This window comes from Melanerpes formicivorus, unplaced genomic scaffold (assembly GCF_026170545.1).
Source record: "Melanerpes formicivorus ecotype bairdi unplaced genomic scaffold, bMelFor1.0.p_v2 SCAF_97, whole genome shotgun sequence".
NCBI lineage: Eukaryota > Metazoa > Chordata > Aves > Piciformes > Picidae > Melanerpes > Melanerpes formicivorus.
In genome coordinates, this window is record NW_027142449.1 from 1,232,232 (window position 1) to 1,254,183 (window position 21,952).

Consider the following 21,952-nt stretch of genomic DNA (forward strand, 5'->3'; position numbering starts at 1 on the left):
ATTGGCCCTCTTGGCTGCCTGGGCACACTGCAGGCTCATGTTCAGCCTACCATCGACCAGCACCCCCAGGTCCCTCTCTGCCTGGCTGCTCTCCAGCCACTCTGACCCCAGCCTGTAGCTCTGCATGGGGTTGTTGTGGCCAATGTGCAGAACCTGGCACTTGGATGTGTTCAGTCTCATGCCCTTGGACTCTGCCCATCTGTCCAGCCTGTCGAGGTCCCTCTGCAGAGCCTCTCTACCTCTCTCTTTACACCAAGCCCCTGAGAAATCCTGAGGCTTTCTGACCTTGTGGACAAGGAGAAATGGTCACTTCTGCAGGATGACATTGCTTATCCCAATGAAAAAACAAGCTGACTTTTGAAACATGGCATAAGGGTTAGCCTGTTGATCAGTGCAGTGATAAATTTTGCTGATCACAGGCAATAGTTCAGGGGACCAAGGCTGTCTGTGAAGAGCTGCAGAAAGATCTTACAATACCAGGTGTAAAAACAGGTGAAATACCAAATGGGTAAGTGAAAAGGAAGGTGCTTGGCAGAGGGGATAATCCAGCTTCACAGCTAGGCTGTGAGGTGATTTAACACTAGGAGCAGAATTAGAGGTAGTGGCAGACAACACATGACTTAGAAGGTCATAGTATCTTGGTATCAGTCAGAGTTGGAAGGGACCACAAGGATCATCTAGTTCCAACCCCCCTGCCATGGGCAGGGACACCCCACACTACATCAGCCTGGCCAGAGGTCACAGGAATTTGGAAGTCAGGAGTTGGAAGGGACCTCCAGTGATCAGTGAGTTCAAGCCCCCTGCCAGAATTCTTACCAAAGGGTATTAAGGATACTGAAAGCTGACATGAAGAGGAGAATGCTGGAAATGCCCAAAGGGAAGCCACTGAAAGGTACTAAACTCATGGAAACTACACCAGAACTTCCTAAGCTCCACACTACTCTCACTCACTCTTGTCTTGTGTCTGCTTCTGGTGGCCACTGGGATTTGGCTGAGCAACTCTTTGGTGCAACCCAGCACAGCTGCTTTCAGGGGGTTTGCTGACCTGCCAACCAGATCCAGATCAGATCATCTCCTGGGCAACAGGGTAGAAAGAAGCTCCCCAGGTGTGGCAGGAGACCCTGTGGTTGTGCTAATGACAGGCTGGGGAGAGAGGGCTTTAGAATCACTGAAGGTGTAAGGTGAGGTGCTGCTGTGTGTGCCTAAGGTGAATACACACAACATAATGTAAGGACCACTGCCACACAGTTTTACAAGGACAGCCTCCAAGGCCTGTCAGGATTTAACTTCCTTAAAGCACAAGAGACAGGTCACTGCTAGAGGATTAGATTCCTTTCTGTGGCACTAGGAACCAATGCTTTCCTAATCCACTCCATCCCTGCAGGAAGGCAACAGCACGGAGCAAAGCAAGGGAAGCCAGCAGGCCGAGTCTCTTGCAGGGAACCAGCTCCTGCTGTGCTTTTGGCACTGAACAAAAGCAGGAAGCAGGAGGTTGACTTCAGCTTTTTGAGTTCCGCCTATTTTGAGCCTGCCTCTGACAACTCACAGCAGGGAACCACAGAATGATAGAATGGTCTGGGCTGGAAGGGACCTGGGTTCGAAGGGTCAGATGTGCAGGAGGACAGGGGAGTAAGCAGCCCGTCCTAAGGGCCAGTGACTTGAGGGGAGCATGCTGTAAAGCTGTTACAGACAGAATCCTTACTGCCTCCCTGGCAGTGGCAAAGGGTTTGCACCACTCCACTGGAAGTAAAGGATCATTTGGAATCACAGAATGGTCTGGCTTGGAAGGGACCTCCAAAGGTCATCCAGTCCAACCCCCTCTGCAGCCAGCAGGGACATCCTCAACTAGATCAGGTTGCCCAGAGCCCAGTTGAGCCTCACCTTGAATATCTCCAGGGAAGGGGCCCCAGGCACCTCCCTAGTAACCTGTTCAGTGTTCCACCACCCTCATGGTGTAAAACTCGCTCCTAACATCCAATCTGAATCTGCTCTGCCCTAGTGTGAAGCCACTGCTCCTCATCTTATCAGCACAGGCCTTTGCAAACAGTCTCTCTCCATCCTTAGTCCTTACTTTGTGGGTCATGTTCTTCAGTACACAGTAAAATCCCATAAAAGCAGTCATACTGTGTCAGGCTAAAGGTCTGCCTGCCCAAGTGTCATCTGCAACAGCAGTCAAAAGGACACAAGAAGCAGCACATCAGGCTGAGCCCTCCTGATCCAAGGGGGCACTAGGCTTGCCCTGCTTTTTCCTTAGCTATCAGGATCAGGTGGAACAGGCTTATGCTCTCAGCCTGCCTCTCTCAGTGAAGTGTTTTCCCCCTTCCAAATCTGTAGTAACTGTGGCACAGCTCTCATCCTGCAGCTACATTCTCCAAAATCCCCTGTCTCTATCAAACCTCTCTCAGTGACATACCAAAGGCAAACTCAGATGGGGTCTAATTCCACTCCCAGTAAACATTAATTGGCACTACAAAGACCCACTTCTCCCCACTCCTTTTTCACCACCATTTAAGAAGGGCTAAGGTAAATGCAAGTGACATGAACCACAGTGGAAGCACAAAGTAACACAACCCTCCCCCCCAGTGAACCAACAGTAGAGGAAAGCCAACAGATCAAAGAGAACACATCTGTGAGCTCTGAACTGTCATGGTAACTAGACAAGCTATACATCCTCTGGCACCTCACTTGGATGTTTTAGGCAAACTGATGTCATTACAACTCTGAGTCAGGCTTCTGGAGTAGGCCTGGTTATAGTGTCTGTTATTGCAGCTGCCCACTGTCAAACTCCACCACCAGCTTCTCCCTCAGCACTCCAGTTGAAATGTGTCATATTAAACACAGCCCCCAGCAGGATTATTAAATATCTTTCCCCCCACACACCACTTTCCCTCATTCTCAGAAATGTTTCTAATTGCCCTAACCAGAATTTTCCAGAAGAGGAGGGCAGACACCTGCTATGCAAATTGTCAGCCTGGGTGATTCAGCTGCTTCCCAAATCAGGGCAGAGAAAACACATTGCTAAAAAGGCCTTGGCATCCTTGCTCTTGGAATCAAATCCTGATGAGGCTTAAAACTAGACTGCCAGGACCAGACACCTGGCAGTCTGGAGGGAGAAGATGAGTGAGGGGAACAAGCAGAAAGGCAGCACACTGGAAGCACTCACAAGTCAGCACTTGGAGGAAAGCCTTCCCCTTTGTACCCTGGAACAGACTAACAACATACCAGCCCAAGGCAGGTCTGTCTCCTGCCTTTAGCACTCACCTGTGAGTGAAGTGACAGTGCAGCAGTGGTGGAACCAGTTCGAGGTGTGGTAAACTACAAGAGATGGAAGCTTTGAACATCAAGGCAAACACATCTCTCAGTGCAGCACAATATGGTAGCAGCTCCCTGCCTGCCTAGCTTGTCATCTTGAATTTGAGGAAGATGCACTGAGGCTTCCCTGCTCCTTTCATGTACAACCATACAAAACAAATCAAAAACCAGCCACTCCCAGGTCAGGAAGCACTGAGGTCAAAGCACTTCCTCAGCTGGAGCTTGTGTCCTGTGGAACCCCCAAGCCTGCAACACAGCCATGCTATTTTCCCTGCAGGCCACAGGGCTGGAGGAAGGAAGGAAGGTTGCAGGGGAGGGGAGTCCTGCACTGCAGCTCCTTCCCTATCAACAGCTAACACCACAGCGTGGGCTGCAGCCTTATTCAGGAAGGAGCTGCTGCCCAGCCTGCACCTCCTCTGGAGTCTCACCTCATTTGGCAGCCACAAGGAATAACCTCACCTGACTACACAGCCCTCTGAGTCAGACTCCAGACAGACAGCTGCCTGGGGAAGGGTATAAGGCAGCACAAGGCAGCTGTGAGCTTCCTGGCTTGGATTTATCTAGACATTTAGTTGCTTCACAAAACACCTCACAACAGGCTACTAACCAATCCTCATTAAGCCTTTTGGTAGCTGGGGAACTGAAGCAGTCAGAGGTTGAAAGGAAAAGCAGCTCACAGCTTGCAGATGGATGCTGTCAGACGTTCTACATCAGTTTCTCCTAGGTCACATAGCACTGTTGCTCTCAGTCAGATCATTCTCCTCCCTACTTGCCTAGAGGGGAACCAAGGCAGGCTCATACCTGACTAAGCCCCCCAGGACTGAAAACCCAGGGATAACAGCATCAAAACCAACAGAGTTAGCCTTAGGGATGTGCTTGATTTGCTCAGCAAAATCACAGCTGAGGGGACTGACTGTTTATCCTGCTGCCCTTTGCAAGCCTGTGCTCTCTGCACTATCTACCTTGCAATTTCTGCAAGCCTGCTGCATCACTTCTGGAGCCATGTCTTAGCACATCACCAGGACCCATCCTTCACCATTTTGCATTTACCCAAGAGGCAGTAAGATGAAAAGGCAGGAATGACAGTGTGAGTGAGTTTACAGCCTCTTTGCTTCTAGGAGGAAGAAGAAAGGGTGCATCTGACTCTGCAAAACCAGCAACTGCACACACAGAGTCTGCTTGTACACATCCTGGGGAAAGGGAAGTGAGAAATAAGCAGAAATCTTTCCCTGTCCTGACCTTCCAGACTTTTTTTTTTTGTTGTTTCATTTTACTCTCAACCTTTTGGAGAGGAAACAGTGTCAGAAGACACTGGGCAAGTGCAAGCATGTCAGGAGAAGCCAATAGAATAGAATAGAATAGAATAGAATAGAATAGAATAGAATAGAATAGAATAGAATAGAATAGAATAGAATAGAATAGAATAGAATAGAATAGAATAGAATAGAATAGACCAGACCAGACCAGGTTGGAAGAAAACTTCAAGATCATCATGTCCAACCTATCATCCAACACCACCCAACCAAGTAACCCATGGCACCAAGCACCCTGTCAAGTCTCCTCCTGAACACCTCCAGTGATGGTGACTCCACCACCTCCCTGGGCAGCCCATTCCAATGGGCAATCACTCTCTCTGTGTAAAACTTCCTCCTGACCTCCAGCCTAAACCTCCCCTGGCACAGCCTGAGACTGTGTCCTCTTGTTCTGGTGCTGGTTGCCTGGGAGAAGAGACCAACCCCCACCTGGCTACAACCTCCCTTCAGGTAGTTGCAGACAGCAATAAGGTCACTCCTGAGTCTCCTCTTCTCCAGGCTAAACAACCCCAGCTCCCTCAGTCTCTCCTCACAGGGCTTGTGCTCCAAGCCCCTCACCAACTTTGTTGCCCTTCTCTGGACTCGTTCCAGCAAGTCAACCTCCTTCCTAAACTGAGGGGCCCAGAACTGGACACAGGACTCGAGGTGTGGCCTAACCAGTGCAGTGTACAGGGGCAGAATGACCTCCCTGCTCCTGCTGGCCACACTGTTCCTGATGCAGGCCAGGATGCCATTGGCCCTCTTGGCTGCCTGGGCACACTGCAGGCTCATGTTCAGCCTACCATCCACCAGTACCCCCAGGTCCCTCTCTGCCTGGCTGCTCTCCAGCCACTCTGACCCCAGCCTGTAGCACTGCCTGAGGTTGTTGTGGCCAATGTGCAGAACCTGGCACTTGGATGTGTTCAATCTCCTGCCCTTGGCCTCTGCCCATCTGCCCAGCCTGTCGAGGTCTGAAAGCACTGAAGCTGAGGGAGTCTGATACTGCTGTCACAGTTTGGACCAAAACCATCAGCATGGATGAGAGAACTGTTTGAATGTGTGGTGCCCCACTTCTGCCCTCAGCATCAAGCTGGAGCTTAATCCCAGCACTGTGAAACTGAGAGCCAAGGCCTGTGGCTCAGTGGTCACAGCTAACTAGTCAAGGACAAGTTTACATCAGTTCAAGGGTAGGCTGTTCAGGATTATTTTAATAGGCATAAACATGCTGTGAGCCCAGGTCCTGAAGTGCAACATTGTGTTTGTTTCACACAAACATCAGAATACAAGACCTAGCACAACACCCAAGCTTTCCACTGCAAACACTCCCAAAGCAGAAAGCAAAGTGAGCCTTCCACATTCAGTTGGTAACTGAGCTGCTCTGCTTTCCCTGGTGGTCTCCAACACCCACTCCACCTTCATGATGCACCTTAAGGCTCTTGCTTAAGGGGAAACAATGTGAATTGCCTCACAGTTACAACCTGGTGTTAAGGCAGCTGACTGAAAGCCTGTTCAGATTTTTTTTCTTGGTGAAAGACTTAAGTTTCAGTAGGTCAGGAATGGAATTTTCAGCATAGGTTTACAGTTCTGCTGTCCCCCCTCTTGCAGAAATCCCAAACCAGAAGCAGCAATACTAAAGAACCATGATGGAAAAAACATTAATGGGCAAAGAGGAAACAAAACAAAGCACAAACCAACCAACCAACAAAAAACCCCAAACAAACCAAACCCCAGACCTAAAACCAAACCCAAATGAAACTCCAAACTCAACCCAAACCCCAAACCACATGAATCTTAGAATCTTAGAATCAGTCAGGCTGGAAAAGACCTCAGAGATCATCAAGCCCAACCTATCACCCAATACCTAACACCTCCTGTACACTTCTGGGCTCCTCAGTTTAGGAAAGAGGTTGAGATGCTGGAAGGTGTCCAGAGAAGGGCAACAAGGCTGGGGAGGGGTGTGGAGCACAGCCCTGTGAGGAGTGGTCTGAGGGAGCTGGGGTTGCTTAGCCTGGAGAAGAGGAGGCTCAGGGGAGACCTTCTTGCTCTCTACAACTACCTGAAGGGAGGTTGTAGCCAGGTGGGGGTTGGTCTCTTCTCCCAGGCAACCAGCACCAGAACAAGAGGACACAGTCTCAAGCTGTGCCAGGGGAGGTTACCAAACCAAAACCAAACCCAAACCCAAACCCAACCCAAAAAACCCAAGCCAAAACAAACAGGCAAACAAAACCACCACAAGAAAGAGCTGCAGAGCAGCTGCAGGTAAGCAAAGGCAACTGCAGTGTGTTTCTAAGATGATTTCAAACAACAAAGCAAGCAGCCTCTCCTGTGTGTAAACTGCAGAGTAAGTGTCTAAAGTAGGTTTTTCCACCCCTGAAAATAGGGGATGATTCTGAAGCACTTCCATTTCCTGACAGTAATAATGGCCCCTCTTAGATACAGATGCCAAATCCTCATCCATGTTCTGAAAGGGATGCCTTGAATGTGACACACAGCCCCTTTTTCCCCAGCCAGAGTGCTTGCCCCTAGTTCCTGGTGAGCTCTACCAGGCTCAGAACAGCAACCATCCAATGATTTAGCAATATAAATATCCATTTACTAAAGTTTTAATCATAAGTACAAAAGCTCTATGTCAAATCACATGCTACAGCCTAGCTGTACAAAGGCCAAGGGAATAAAAGAGGTTGGTGGGTTTTTCCTTACCACAAAGTGCTACTGCAGAACTGACTGATTTGCTGTGGGCATCTCTGAAGAAACATAGGCAGTTTGGCTCAGAGCATCTTCCTGCCAAGACTCTGAACTCTTCTCAGAAGATTACAAAGCAGTTAGTTTCAGGCTGCTCAATGAAGACAAAAGAAACTAATCTCTCCTGTTATGGCTATGCAACCAAACAAGTAGGCAACATTTCCTTTTGTCTAAACTCTTTCCAAGGTGTCACTTGACCACTCCATAAATTTTCACCTGGATTTAATCCACACAGAGCACCACCAGCTAGTGCCTTGTGTTACAGCTCAAGCACTTCAAGAGGTTGATGCTCTAACTGTGGTACTTGGATGTTTGGACATTTCCAGGCCATCAGGCTTGAACTCAGCTGCTTTTTCTGTCTCATGGATCAGGAAGGAGTTGTCAGGTGTCTTCTCAGCTGAAAACCCCAACAACTTCTTAAATGACTGCAGCAGCTGCAAAGGAGCACTTGTCTGTGACACCCCCCCCACCCAAGGAGGTCCCATCTTAAATACAGTAACCCTGTCCTACCTTTCTTCCATCAGAGGCATGGGACAGAGTGAAAGGGGGGGGGAACCTCAAAGGCAAGAGTCGAAAAGGGGTGCTCAACTCCCACCTGAGCTTTAAAATGCCTCTTCCTTTATACACTAAGGCTACCAAGTTAGATTTTCCCAGACATCCTTTTCTGTTTTCCCCACACCTAGACACTTTCAAAAGAGAACTTCTCCATTTATTTAGGATTTCCAGGTATCAGGCAGTGCAGAGCAAGAGCAGTTTCTGACAGGTTGGCATACCTGGAAGCCCAGAATGAGCACTCAGACCAGCTAGGTGTTCAGTGTATCCCCGTGCAGGGAGACTAGCACATCCAAAATGTGCTGGGTTCACACAGCCTGTGTGCTGCAGCCCATGTTCCAGACCCCAGGAAGACACAGAAGAAGAAGAATAGAGCTGTCTGACATCTGGGACCTGCAGGACAAACAGCTGCTATAATAATGTCTGGCAGAGCCTGGACACACAGGCACGTGCTACTTGTATGTGCATTCACATTGTGATATGAAATACAGGAGCCATATACAGAAATGATAGCTGGGGAAGATAACCACACCAGGAGTGTTCCCACATATGCCTCCCTATGTTCCACATCAAGCTCCAGCATTCTGCATTATATCATGGTAAATATGACACTTACTCTTACACCTTTGATTTTTTTCCATATAAAAAGCCAGGTATACCTATCTGTATGGCAAAGAAAGTGTTTCTGAACTGGTCCATAGTGCTGCAGTGCATCAAAATCAGATTTTGAGCATCTGTTCAGCAGCTGCTAAATGGAAAAGGAAGTTTTCTGTGGCTGGAGGAAAGCGCTTTTGCTTCAGGGCCTCAGCATTGAGGGTTGGTCTTTCATGGCCATCAGAGACTTCAGTGAGTGAGGCTAAAGTAGCCAAGATTTCTTTTGTCTTCAGACAAAGATCCTTGAAGAACAGAAAAAACAAGCAAACTATTAGTAGGCATTGTAAATGTTTCAGCATACACTCATTAGAAGTGTATATATACATACAGAAATTAACCAGGTTGGAAAAGACCTGAGAGATCATCAAGTGCAACCTACCACCCAACACCATCTCATCAACTAAACCATGGCACCAAGTGCCTCATCCAGGCTCTTCCTAAACACCTTCAGTGATGGTGATTCCACCACCTCCCTGGGCAGCACATTCCAATGGCCAATCTCTCTTGCTGGGAAGAATTTCACAGTATCACAGTATTGCCAAGGTTGGAAGAGACCTCGAGGATCATCGAGTCCAACCTGTCACCACAGACCTCATGACTAGACCATGGCACCAAGTGCCACGTCCAATCTCCTCTTGAACACCTCCAGGGACAGTGACTCCACCACCTCCCTGGGCAGCACATCCCAATGACGAATGACTCGCTCGGTGAAGAACTTTCTCCTCACCTCGAGTCTAAACCTCCCCTGGCACAGCTTGAGACTGTGTCCTCTTGTTCTGGTGCTGGTTGCCTGGGAGAAGAGGCCAACCCCTTCCCGGCTACAACCACCCTTCAGGTAGTTGTAGAGGGCAATGAGGTCACCCCTGAGCCTCCTCTTTTCCAGGCTAAACAATCCCAGCTCCCTCAGCCTCTCCTCACAGGGCTGTGCTCAAGGCGTCTCCCCAGCCTTGTTGCCCTTCTCTGGACACATTCAAGTGTCTCAATGTCCTTCTTAAACTGAGGGGCCCAGAACTGGACACAGGACTCAAGGTGTGGCCTAACCAATGCAGAGTACAGGGGCACAATGACTTCCCTGCTCCTGCTGGCCACACTATTCCTAATACAGGCCAGGATGACATTGGCCCTCTTGGCTGCCTGGGCACACTGCTGGCTCATGTTTAGGCAGCTGTCAATCAGCACCCCCAGGTCCCTCTCTGTTTGGGAGCTCTCCAGCCACTCTGACCCCAGCCTGTAGCTCTGCATGGGGTTGTTGTGGCCAAAGTGTAGCCCCTGGCACTTGGACTTGTTGAATGCCATCCCATTGGATTCCGCCCATCTGTCTAGTTGGTCTTCCTAACATCCAGCCTAAACCTCCCCTGGTGCAGCTTGAGACTGTGTCCTCTTGTTCTGGTGCTGGTTTCCTGGGAGGAGAGACCAACCCCCACCTGGCTACAACCTCCCTTCAGGTAGTTGTAGACAGCAATAAGGTCTCCTCTGAGCCTTTACTTTAAGGCAAACTTGCTCTTGGGTGGTGTTGAATAAAGAGAGCACAGCCACTCCACAGGCTCCTCTCAACGGCCTCACTGAGGTCTTCTGACTAAGTCACTCAGTTGTGAAGTGTCTAGTAATTTCTTGGCTAGGGGAGGAAGTGAAAAAACCTATCATGATAAAAGTCAGGCTTGCTGGCTGAGAACTCATTTCGTAGCTGGGTGTTTCCAAAGGCACTGACAACACTATTGCCAAGGTTTTGGGCAAAACACATCCTTCGTGGAACAAAGCTGGGAAGCTAATTTTTTACTGGAGGTCTTCTAACCAATACAACTCCTGAAGCTTCTTCAGCAACGTGGTTTACCCAAGAGATAATCCCAACCAAGGGTGTCACCCCTAAAAGCCTGCAATAAGAATGCTCATTTGTGAAAACACTGAGGGCAGAAAAGCCTGATTGTTAGGGACACTCTTCCTTCTACTCCCCCCCACTTCCACCAAGAGTTAGTGGTAGGAGTCATTTAACTCATTCAAAAATAAACCCAGAATACTAACCTTAATGACTTGGCTGTCTGACTTCTCTGGATCTTCTGCAGATTGAACAATCAGTTGTCCAATTTCCTTGTGAAGTTTTCCCATTGTCATTGCCTCTGAATATAAAACCACAAAAGCAAGCACAGCTTCATGTTTCTGTGGCATCTAGAAATGCACAGGAGTAACAAGCCAAAACAAGGAGTCCTCTTCATGACTGCCATCTCAGATCTACTGGCAAAGGCAGTAAGCTGAGGTATCAACAGCCATGCTAGCACAGGCAAACTGTCTGCTTCTAAAGTGGCCCCAAGTAGATGACAAGGACCAGCAAGATCACAGAATCATAAGAGATTGGAAGAGACCTCCAGAGATCATCCAGTCCAAAACCCCTGCCAAAAGCAGGATCACCCAGGGTAGTCTGCACAGGAATGCGTCCAGGTGGGGTTTGAAAGTCTCCAGAGAAGGAGACTCCACAACCTCTCTGGGCAGCCTGCTCCAGGGCTCTGTTGCCCTCACTGTGAAGAAGTTTCTCCTCATGTTGAGGTGAAACCAGCCCTGTTCAAGTTTGTATCCACTGTTCCTTATTATTGTGCACCAACCAAAAGAGCTTGGCCCCCTCCACTTGACCCTCACTCCTCAGCTATTGATAGACATTGATCAGACCCCTCTCAGCCTTTTCTTCTCCAGGCTAAACAGCCCCAGGGCTCTCAGTCTCTCTTCACAGGGGAGATGCTCAAGTCCCCTAAGCATCCTCCTTGCTCTCCATTGGACTCTCTCCAGCAGGTCTCTGCCTCCCTTGAACCAGGGAGCCCAAAATTGGACACAGCAGGGCAGAGGGGGAGAAGCACCTCCCTAGACCTGCTAGACACCCTTTTCTTGATGCACCCCAGGATACCACTGGGTCTCTTGGGCACAAGGGCACACTGCTGTCCCATGGAGAACTTACTGCCCATCAGGACTCCAGGTCTTTGTCCATGGAGCTGCTTTCCAGCAGGGCATCCCCTAACCTGTTCTAGTGCCTCAGTTGTATCTTCCCAGATGCAGGACCCTGAGAAGCAACATACATCTCCCCTTTCAAATAGCCCCCAGCCTCTAAGTACTTCCTGCTTTTCTCAAGACTCATGTGGTATCTCTGCATTCAGCTGAATGCCTCTTCCATGTAACTCTCTAATGCTGAAATCTCAGTTGTACACTTACTGGAAGGCAAAGCATGCCTTCTCCAACCTCAACTTTCACCTGCTCTCCAGGATCTCAATAAAACTGAAGGATAAAAGCATGGACTTTCCAGGACCTGGTTGGAAGAAAGTTCAGGACTGCTTGATCTAGAGTCAGGTTCAGCAATGACTATCAACCCTGGAATAAGAGGCCTCTAAACTCAGAAACCAACCAACCTTTTATCAGAGGGGAAACTGTGATCTCAGTATCTGCCAGATTCACATACACATCGTAGAGGTCTGGTCTGCTGCTCACTTCAGAGTCTGTGAACCCAGCAATGTAACCTAGAGAGCAGAATTGTGGCAAGATTAGGAGCTTCATAAACAAATCCCAGGTAGCACAGAAAACCCCAGCCCTAAAGCCTGCTCTGAGAGTATTTGACACAATATTCACCGGACCCAGGGGGTTGCCCTCTTGATGCTATCAGTTGGTAAGCAAGTGGGTCCAGCAAAATGCTTCACTTCCAAGGAGCTTCAAAATCAACCTCTACAATTGTCCTGAACGTGGATGAACTGCTAACTGCACAGGCAACATGAAAATTCCTACAGACTTGCAATTTTACTCTCCTCCACTTGCTACTAAAATTATTCATTTGCAGATGACAAAAGCCACTGCACTTCCTCTTTAAAAGAATCTCCAATCCAGAGCCACTTGTCATCAAGTCAGTATCAGATCAGAACAGAGGAACAAAACCAGGACTCATTTGGCCTTTTACTTATACTGTGCCAAGTGAGCAAACTGAGAGCAGCTTTTCTCTGTGGAAGGTATTTAGTGACCTGAAACAAGCACTGCTGGTAATGCAGTAAAAACAGTATCACAGTATCATAGTATCAGTCAGGGTTGGGAGGGACCACAAGGATCATCTAGTTCCAACCCCCCTGCCATGGGCAGGGACACCTCACACTAGATCAGGCTGGACAGAGCCTCAGCCAGCCTGGGCTTAAACACCTCCAGGGATGGGGCCCCAACCACCTCCCTGGACAACCTATTCCAGGGCTTCACCACTCTCATGGGGAAGAACTTCCTCCTCACATCCAGCCTGAATCTCCCCACCTCCAGCTTCATTCCATTCCCCCTAGTCCTATCACTACCTGAGATCCTGAGCAGTCCCTCCCCAGCCTTCCTGTAGGCCCCCTTCAGATACTAGAAGGCCACAATTAGGTCACCTCGGAGCCTTCTCTTCTGCAGACTGAACAGCCCCAACTCCTTCAGTCTGTCCTCACAGGAGAGGTGCTCCAGCCCTCTGCTCATCCTCGTGGCCCTTCTCTGGACACCTTCCAGCACCCCCAGATCCCTCTTGGAATAGGGGCTGCAGAACTGGAGGCAGTACTCCAGGTGGGGTCTCACCAGAGCTGAGCAGAGGGGGAGAATCACCTCCCTCAACCTGCTGGCCACACTTCTCTTGGTGCAGCCCAGGATCTGATTGGCTTTGTGGGCTGCAAGTGCACACTGAGAGCTCCTGTTGAGCTTTTTGTCCACCAGCACCCCCAAGTCTCTCTCCTCAGGGCTGCTTTCCAGCCAGTCCCTGCCCAGCCTGGATTTGTGCCTGGGATTGCCTCGACCCAGATGCAGGACCCTGCACTTGCTCTTGTTGAACCTCATGAGGTTGGCTTGTGCCCAGCTCTGCAGCCTGTCCAGGTCCCTCTGGATGGCCTCCCTTCCCTCCAGCGTGTCTGCTGCACCACACAGCTTGGTGTCATCAGCAAACTTGCTGAGGGTGCACTCAATGCCACTGTCCATGGCACCCACAAAGATGTTGAACAAGACAGGTCCCAGGACTGATCCCTGAGGGACTCCGCTTGTCCCTGGCCTCCACTGGGACATGGAGCCATTGACAGCCACTCTCTGGGTGCAGCCATCAAGCCAGTTCCTTATCCATCTAGTGGTCACCCATCACACCCATGTGTCACCAGCCTGGAGACCAGGATGTGGTGCGGGACAGTGTCGAAGGCTTTGCTCAGGTCCAGGTAAACGACATCAGTTGCTCGCCCCTCAGCTATTAATTTCATCACCTGCTCATAGAAGGCCACCAGGTTGGTCAGGCAGGATAAAAACTACTGAAGATGAGTAATCTCCTTGCTCATTATTCTGCATAGAGAAGCCTCTTAATTGCTGCACTGTCATGCTAACCTGTGCTTAAACAGGCCTCATGCTGGACGGTGTGCTAAGTACTACAGGGAGACAGCAATGTGTCACAGATCAAGCTCCTGCAGAGCTGGGGAAGGCTGCCTGTGACTGGGAGCCACAGACATCACTGGTAACAGTCAGGATAAAAGTCTGGAACTTCAGAATGAGGAAATAATAAATAATTATATATATATATATATCTCTTTTAAAGTAAAATTAAAATAGCAAAATAAAACTATTAAAAAATATAATAAAAATTAAAGGTAAAATTAAACTAAAAGTTAAAATATGAAATAAAAAGAATAACCCTTTTAAAGGTTAAAAAATAATAGACATCTTAAAACCATAAAGATTAAAAAAATAAATAAGAAGAAGAAGAGTAAGGGAAAAAAAAACCTACAAAGGAAGTTCCTAGCCACGTGTATTAGTTGGAAAACAAGTAGACAATCTAAAGTGAGCTGCTTCTGCACAAGAATGAGACTTTCCACCCCTGCACACAACACCAGGAAAGCCTCAGAGCTGCTTTGTATCTGCAGTTAGGGCTAAAAGTGAGGTGGATCCACCCAGAAATAGCAGCTGAACCAAGCTACCTTCTAGCAGACCTGTTTGGTCAATTTGCTTCTTCTAAAGAAAATGATGGGTGTCGTAGTTTGGGCTGGCTGCCCTCTGCTAGAGGGGTGTTTCCTGTGTCCAGAAGTCCAGCCCAGTGGGTGGACACAGGAAATTAGGTTATTTCCTACCATGATCCCTTGCACCACTATAAGTCTCATGGCGTGGTCTGGCACTTCCTCTTTCCTTCCTCTCCGCCACCCGGTAACTGGGGGAGAGATCTCCCGGCCACGGGCCTGGCTAGGCCCAAGGCCATGGGGGGATGGGCAGTCTCAGATCTGGCCAGCTGAGACTAGCCTAGCAGTAGGGGGGGGAAGGAGGAGCCCTGGGGGTTTTGGGTGCACCCTCAGGTGGGGATGGGATCTCTCTGGGTCTGTTTTGGGGTCTCTCTTGTCACTGTGTTTCTAGCTCTCTGCACGCACTCACTGTTCTCTATTTACACTTTCCATCACTTTTGCAGTCCGTTTGTCTGAGTCGTCATTTCTGCACGTGGTGGGGAGGGGGTCTGCCCCAACCCATTACAATGGGGCTGAACTTTGAGCAATGATCCTAACAGCAAAAGAACCAGTTTTCCCCCTCCTCAAAGAGCAAGACATTGCAGGAATAACAACAACAACAACAACAAAAAAGCCAACAACATTTCCTTTCAGCTTCTATCAATAAATTGTTGGTACCTGTGCAGGCTTTTAAGGCTTCCACTTCCTCCTCATGTAGATGTACATATGAATGCAGAATTGACCAGTCTTGTCGATGCCACACTAATGCAGGCAAAGTCCTAGGGAAATGAGATCAGGACTTGAAACAGCAGATTTTGACCTACACTCATTGAAGTTTCAGAGTTTGAAATGCATGTCCTAAGAAACAAGCAGTATGAGGTCTCAACATGAGCTGCTATCAAAGGAATCAATTTATCACTCATTCTAAAGCTGAATCTCTCTGAGCTGACAAGCATATGGCTCAAGCAGGATTTCAAAGAAGACAATTCATAATAAACAAATATTGTATTTAGTATTTTCTGAAAAGAAATGTATTTTTTTCCTCCAAAATGTGGACCTTCCTCTCAATGGAGGATCCAGGCTTGCTGGACTTCTGAGGAGGGTGGGGATGTAGAGATTGACAAAGTACCTGGTAAACTCCTGGACAGCTTCTATTCTAGGATGGTACACTACAATTCTCTTCTTCAGCATCAGTGCTGTATATAAGATAACTGTTTCCATTCCAAACTGAGATACTATATCTAGAAAAGAGGGAAGGAAATTATTTTAGGGAAGATATACATGCTGGTATGAAAAATTGTGGGTTTTGAGGCACAGATAATAATGTTAACACTGCTGGCTTCAAACCAGAAGCAGCTAGATGTAGGTTAGACATTAGGAAGACATTCTTCACCATGAGGCTGGTGAGGCACTGGAAGTGACTGCTCAAAGAAGCTGTGCAAGCTTCTCTGGAAGTGTTCAGCACCAGCTTGGATGAGACCCAGAGCCACCTGGTCTAGCAGAAGGTATTCCTGTTCATGGAACGAGATGATCTGTCAGGTCCCTTCCAACCCAAACCATTCCAGGATTCTATGATTCCATTTACTTCAAGCACACATGAAAACTGGATTGTACCTTATATTGTACAAAAGCAATCAGAACAGAGACTTCTGCTATTAATTAACCTTTGATGGAGCCAGCAAGATAAGCCTTCCGAGCATCAAAGTCCTTGCTGAGGAAGGATCCATTTTCTTCACTTTGGCAGATCCCCTTTGTAAGGACTGCAATGTAGCTCTCCATCATTTTAACTGGACTTCCATGCTTCAGGTAGATTCTGGGAGAAGAAAAGAATCTGTATTTTGACTGCAATCAGTGCCAGCAGCATGGAACAAAAAGAATCACAGTCTGCCAACAGCAAGGTTATTGGCAACAATTGTTAGTTTGGACACCTGCTTGAGGTTTTAAAGACTAAGCTAGAAGTCTTTCAACATGCACACAAACCCCTGCCTGTCTCCTGGGATAAAAACCTACTTTCTGGTTTTGAGTTTCCTTTTCTAATGGAAGGACTCACATTTACTAACAGAGAAACGTATGGGTAGATTCAGATTGGATGTGAGGAAGAAGTTCTTCCCCATGAGGGTGGTGAGAGACTGGCACAGGTTGCCCAGGTTGGTGGTGGAAGCCTCATCCCTGGAAGTTTTGAAGGGCAGGCTGGATGTGGCTGTGAGCAACCTGCTGTAGTGTGAGGTGTCCCTGCCCAGGGCAGTGGGGCTGGAACTAGGTGATCCTTGAGGTCCCTTCCAACCCTGACAATTCTATGAAACAGCACAAAGGTGTAAGCATGTGTCCAGGCTAAGGATTCTTTGCAGACTTGGAAGGTACCTGCTTTAGGTAAAAGCAATGCTACAGTGACTCCTGTTAATGAACACAGATCATTTATTATTCAGGAGGTTTTTTTTTTTATCCAAGGATCACTAGATCTTCTTCTGTACTCTTTGCTAAATGATAAAATAAAAACTATGAACATATGTCCTTGATACTCATTAAAAAACCCCACAGCCCTAACACAAAACAACCTCACACCAACAAAACCCAGAGACACATACACACACTAAGCCATTTCACATGTTAAGGCAGCTCAGTTACAGTACAAAGCTGTCACACTGGAAGCTCAATTATCATCTTTAGAGGAATCAGTCCTGGATTTGAAAACAATTACTAGCTGCTAAATCAGCATTAATGTGATCCACAGTAAATCTACATGTTTTGTGTACCAGTGGAAAAGTATGATCTCAGTTCTTCAATACCCTGTGGAATGCTCGATGGCACTCCCAAGTCTGTGATAAAGCAACCCCCTAGTTGCATCCAATGAGCTGCAAAGTCTCAGGGAATACTCTTGCTATCAAGAACTGGGACCCAAGTAATTTGGGAACTGAGGGAAAAGCAAGGAAAGATGCAGAGAGAGAGAGCACAAGAATTGAGACATGGAGGAAAGTCAGTAACCATGACATGGGAAGGAGAAGATGGCAGAGGGTTGGCAGAAGGGAGAAGAGCAAGCCAAATACCTCAAGAGCCCGAGGACTCTCGTTGTTCTAAAGGAAACAAAACTGTCCCTGGGTGCTGTACTTATTTCAGAAAAGCTGCAAGAAGCACCTGTAGTACAGATCTTGTGGAGGGCTGCAAGCTGCCCACCATACACACAGTGACCTTTGACTACACAGCACTGATGTTTACCCTTTGAAAAAGTAAGTTCTTGGAGAAAATGAGTGTGTGAGTGGTGGGGGTTGGGGGGGTGGTGGTGGCATGAGTCTGGAGAACACACATTAAAACCTACCTGGGTATCTGATATTCACCCAGCACATGCTGCATGAACTCATGACAAGCTCAAATCAAAGATTTAAATAATCTGATTCACAGTGTGTAGGACTTGAGTTTCCAGCAGACCACAGGCAAACACAACACACTGAAATGTATATTTTTGCTGTTGTTTTTTGCCATGGCAAGATCTCAACATACAGCCAGCAGCACCTCGAACCAACTTTTATACAGACCTACAGAGTATCCTAGTGAAGGCTGCATATTTCTCTGGGTTGAAGTCTTTGGCCATCAGAACAATGGAGAAGTGGGTCACCTGCATAAGACACACAGAGGAAAAGACACACACCTTATTTAATGACCCCATATGAAAAGTCTTTTGTTGCCTTACTGAACTTACTGCAGTGCTCTCAACAGGGTGATTCAACTGGAGGAAAAGAATAAAGTGAGTGGAAGCAGCAGATCCAAGCTGCTAGCTCCAGAAAAGGCCTGGTTAATAGATTTCTGATGTGAATCATTTCCACTGAGTCAGCTCCAGTACACATTACCTTTTGCTCAATCTGCTCTCTAAGAGTTGCTTTCCTTTAATCTCATAAGATTCTTTTAAAAGAGAGAAAGGCATCTTTCTTCCCCATAGCAGGTAGGAAACTTCCAGAATTTGCTGCCAAAGGAGGCTGTGAAAGCAGACAGCCACAGCATATTTAGAAAGAGATGGGGGGGGAATAAAAAAACCCCCACCAGCAGCAGGCCCACAAACAGAACCACTCTGTAACTTCCTTAATTTAATGATTGAGAGCTGGAACAGTATGAGACTAAAAGCCTGCTGCTGCTGCTGACCAGGCTCACATGTTCACCTTAAATAGCATCTTCCAGGGACACTTTCAGAGACAGCACTGGGACACACTAGCTCATTATTTTCTTCTTTTGGTTTTACACCTTTAAGGTCAAGATGTAAACTCAGAATGAGTAAAGGCAAGCAACTACACCTTTAAGGTCAAGATGTAAACTCAGAATGAGTAAAGGCAAGCAACACTCTGCTGTGGGCATTCAAATTACCACATTGATCTTTCTCCTTAACAATATAGCATGAAATATGAAACCTGAATAAACATTAACTGACAATGTAAAGATCATCATAACAGGGGAAAGTACAGAAGAGAGAAGCTATTTGCAGCCTGGCAGTCATCAATGCAGCAGAAAAAGAAGTACCTATATAATTCACAGTATCACAGTATCACTTAGGTTGGAAAGGACCTCGAGTCCAACCTATCAACACAGACCCCATGCCTAGACCATGGCACCAAGTGCCACGTCCAATCTCCCCTTGAACGCCTCCAGGGTCGATGACTCAACCACCTCCCTGGGCAACCCGTTCCAATGATGAATTACTCGCTTGGTGAAGAACTTCCTCCTCACCTCGAGTCTAAACCTCCCCCTTTGGGGGAAAAAATAATCAAGTTTTATAAGAGCAATTATTTTTGACACTGCCAAAGACTGGTTATAGAGCTTCTCTGATTAAAAAAGAAAAATGGCTGGATGTGAAATACAAAGTGACTAGAAATAATGGAAGGGAAATAGCATTTCCATTTTAAATACAAAAGAACCCATCTAAATTGGGTAATGAGTATTTCCAGGTCTCTTGCAATCCCACCCAATATATGTCTTGGCGAAAAACAACACGTGTGGACTGTTAGACCACTGGGTAACAGCTGCCTCCGTGAGCACACCCCTTCCTCCCAGCACACCACAGGCAAACGCTGCTCGATACGGCAGAGGGAACTCTGCAGAAGCCTTCCCCCTGCACGCCTGAAAAAGCAGCCATCCAAGTCTTACCTTTTTCAAGGCTGGAGAATCTTGAACTTCCACAGTTGTGATGTAGAACCATGACCTTTTATACTGGCCAAACACGAAGGTATGAAGCAATTTGTTTTCATCTGTAAGGCAGCACTTTCGCAGCAACAGAGTCCTCAGCTCAGCTGTTATGGACGGATAACACCAAACCCACAAAGCATCTCCGTTGGTGTCTTTTTCTATGGTGGAAAGATGTTCACTGTGAGAATGCCAAACAGCAGCAAGGAAGTAAATCGATGGGTTAATCAGGTTTGTTTCCTGGAATCAGATTAAAATTCCACCTTACCCTGACCCTACACATAACAGTTCTGCCGCTACGGTTTAGGCTGCAGGGCAGCACTTGTGCTACAGGTTTTATTCTTCAAACGTTAATAAATGTCCACTCTCGGTCTGCTTCAGGAGGTGAAAAAAGCACCAGGAGCTTGAATTCATATAAGCGAGGTATTGACCGTCAAGCCCCCAGCCCAGCTCACTGATGACCGTCCCCCATATTCCCAGTTTTGATTTCGCAACAGAAGCCTCAGAAGCCGTGAATTTAAGCCGCTCTGGACGAGTTCGTTCTGCAACAGGCACACCGAGCGGCCGGTCTCAGCGAGCGGGCATCCCTCGGCACAACCGGAGGCTGCCGAGCGCCCGGCCGGCACAGGCCCCGCGGCCGCAGCTCGCCGGGGCACTGCTACCCGCGCCCCCGCCCGCCAGCCCCGCGCCCCGGCCCGGCCCTCCCGCCTGCCCCCCGCGCCCCGGCCCGTCCCCAGAGCCGGCGGGGCCCTCACCGATCAGCCCCACGGCCAAGAGCAGCTGAGCCTCCGGCTCTGCCATCTTCCGACCCCCGCCCCGCCGCCTTCCGCCAGCCGCCGGCCCGGCCCGGCCCGGCCCCGCCTCGCCCGCGGAGGCGCCGCCCGCCGCGCCGTGCCGTGCCGCGCCGCGCCGTGCCGTGCCGCTCGGCCCCGGCAGCCATTTACTCCGCGCTGCGCCCCGCCGAGCGGCGTGCTGTTGTCTCGGGTGCCTCCCTCACGCTTGCTCTGGTACCTGCCGCCTGCTTTCCAGCGCTAACTGGGGATGGAGCCCCTCTTGCTGAGAGAGCAGGGGTTCTTCCACCCGGAGAAGAGAAAGCTTCGGGGAGACCTTCTTGTGGCCTCTCAGTGCTTCACAGGGGCCTGGGAGAAAGCTGGAGGCAGGCTTTTTGGCAGGGCTTGTCGTGACAGGAGAAGGGGTGATGGTTTTAAGCTGAAAGAGAGGAGATTCAGACTAGATAACAAGGCTGAAGTTCTTTACAGTGAGGGTGGTGAAAGGCTGGCACGGGTTGCCAAGAGAGGTGCTAAATGCCCTATACCTGGAAACACTCATAGAATCAATAAGGTGGGAAAAGACCTCGGAGGTCATCAAGTCCAACCTATCACCCAACACCTCATGACTAACTAAACCATGGCTTCAAGTGCCACGTCCAAGCCCTTCTTGAGCACCTCCAGGGACTCCACCACTCAAGCTCGAAGGGGACTCTCAGCAACCTGACCTAGTGGAAGATGTCCCCGCTCACTGCAGGGAGCTTGGCCCACGTGGCCTTTAAAGGTCCCTTCCAACCCAAATGATTCAATAATTCTATGGGGAAAAAAAGACTTTAAAAAATGAAAAATGTCTTTCCCTGGCTGCACTACCTTGTTTTACAAGAAAGGGGGATGCTGCAAGGTGAAGGTTGGGTCTTTTCTCCCAAGCAGCAAGCAATAGAACAGGAGCAAATGGCCTCAAGTTGTGCCAGGGGAGGTTTAGGTTGGGTATTAGGAAAATTTCCTTCACTGAAAGAATTGTCAAGCACTAGAACAGGCTGCCAGGGAAATCACAGGATGTCAGGGGTTGGAAGGGACCCAAAGAGATCACTGAGTCCAACCCCCTGCCAGAGCAGCACCATACAATCTAGCTTAGGTCACAGGACTTGAAAGTCTCCAGAGAAGGAGACTCCACAACCTCTCTGGGCAGCCTGTTCCAGTGCTCTGTGACCCTTACAGTAAAGAAGTTCCTCCTTGTGTTGAGGTGGAACCTCCTGTGCTGCAGCTTACATCCACTGTTCCTTGTCCTATCACAGGGAGCAAGTGAGCAGAGCCTGTCCCCTCCCTCCTGACCCCCAGCCCTCAGATATTTGTAAACATATATTAAATCCCCTCTCCAGTCTTCTCTTTTCCAGACTAAAAAGCCCCAGGTCCCTCAGCTTCTCCTCGCCAAGCAGTGCTCCAGTCCCCTAATCATCCTTATAACCCTCTGCTGGACCCACTCCCTCTTGAACTGGAGGGCCCAAAACTGAACAGAGTACCCAAGATG

At 48.5% G+C, this 21,952-nt stretch overlaps 1 protein-coding gene across 2 annotated transcripts; it reads right to left on the reverse strand.

The window, feature by feature from the left end:
- Positions 1 to 7,175: 7,175 nt before the first annotated feature.
- DENND10 (DENN domain containing 10) lies at positions 7,176 to 20,492 on the reverse strand. 2 transcript variants are annotated; one of them, XM_068166098.1, is made up of 9 exons: positions 20,413 to 20,492; positions 19,622 to 19,818; positions 18,025 to 18,104; positions 16,159 to 16,307; positions 15,624 to 15,735; positions 15,173 to 15,273; positions 11,939 to 12,046; positions 10,572 to 10,666; positions 7,176 to 8,794 (listed from the first exon to the last, which is right to left on the reverse strand). In XM_068166098.1, exons 1-9 carry the CDS (start codon positions 20,456 to 20,458, stop codon positions 8,618 to 8,620), a joined length of 1,065 nt encoding a protein of 354 aa, XP_068022199.1. In that variant the 5' UTR covers positions 20,459 to 20,492; the 3' UTR covers positions 7,176 to 8,617. The 2 variants fall into 2 exon arrangements, with proteins under 2 accessions (XP_068022199.1, XP_068022200.1); XM_068166099.1 differs by lacking the exons at positions 19,622 to 19,818; positions 20,413 to 20,492 and having other exon boundaries at positions 18,029 to 18,106.
- Between the last annotated feature and the right edge of the window lie 1,460 nt (positions 20,493 to 21,952).

Bases quoted from the DNA above. Each gene is read 5' to 3' on its own strand.
- DENND10 (XM_068166098.1), bottom strand. From the start codon at position 20,458: ATGGCAGAGCCGGAGGCTCAGCTGCTCTTGGCCGTGGGGCTGATCG. The intron at 16,308-18,024 runs GTCTGTATAAAA...TTCTTCTCCCAG, and splicing joins TTCACTAGGATACTCTGTAG to AATCTACCTGAAGCATGGAA. The intron at 12,047-15,172 runs GTACCAACAATT...TCTGCTCTCTAG, and splicing joins AGCCTTAAAAGCCTGCACAG to GTTACATTGCTGGGTTCACA.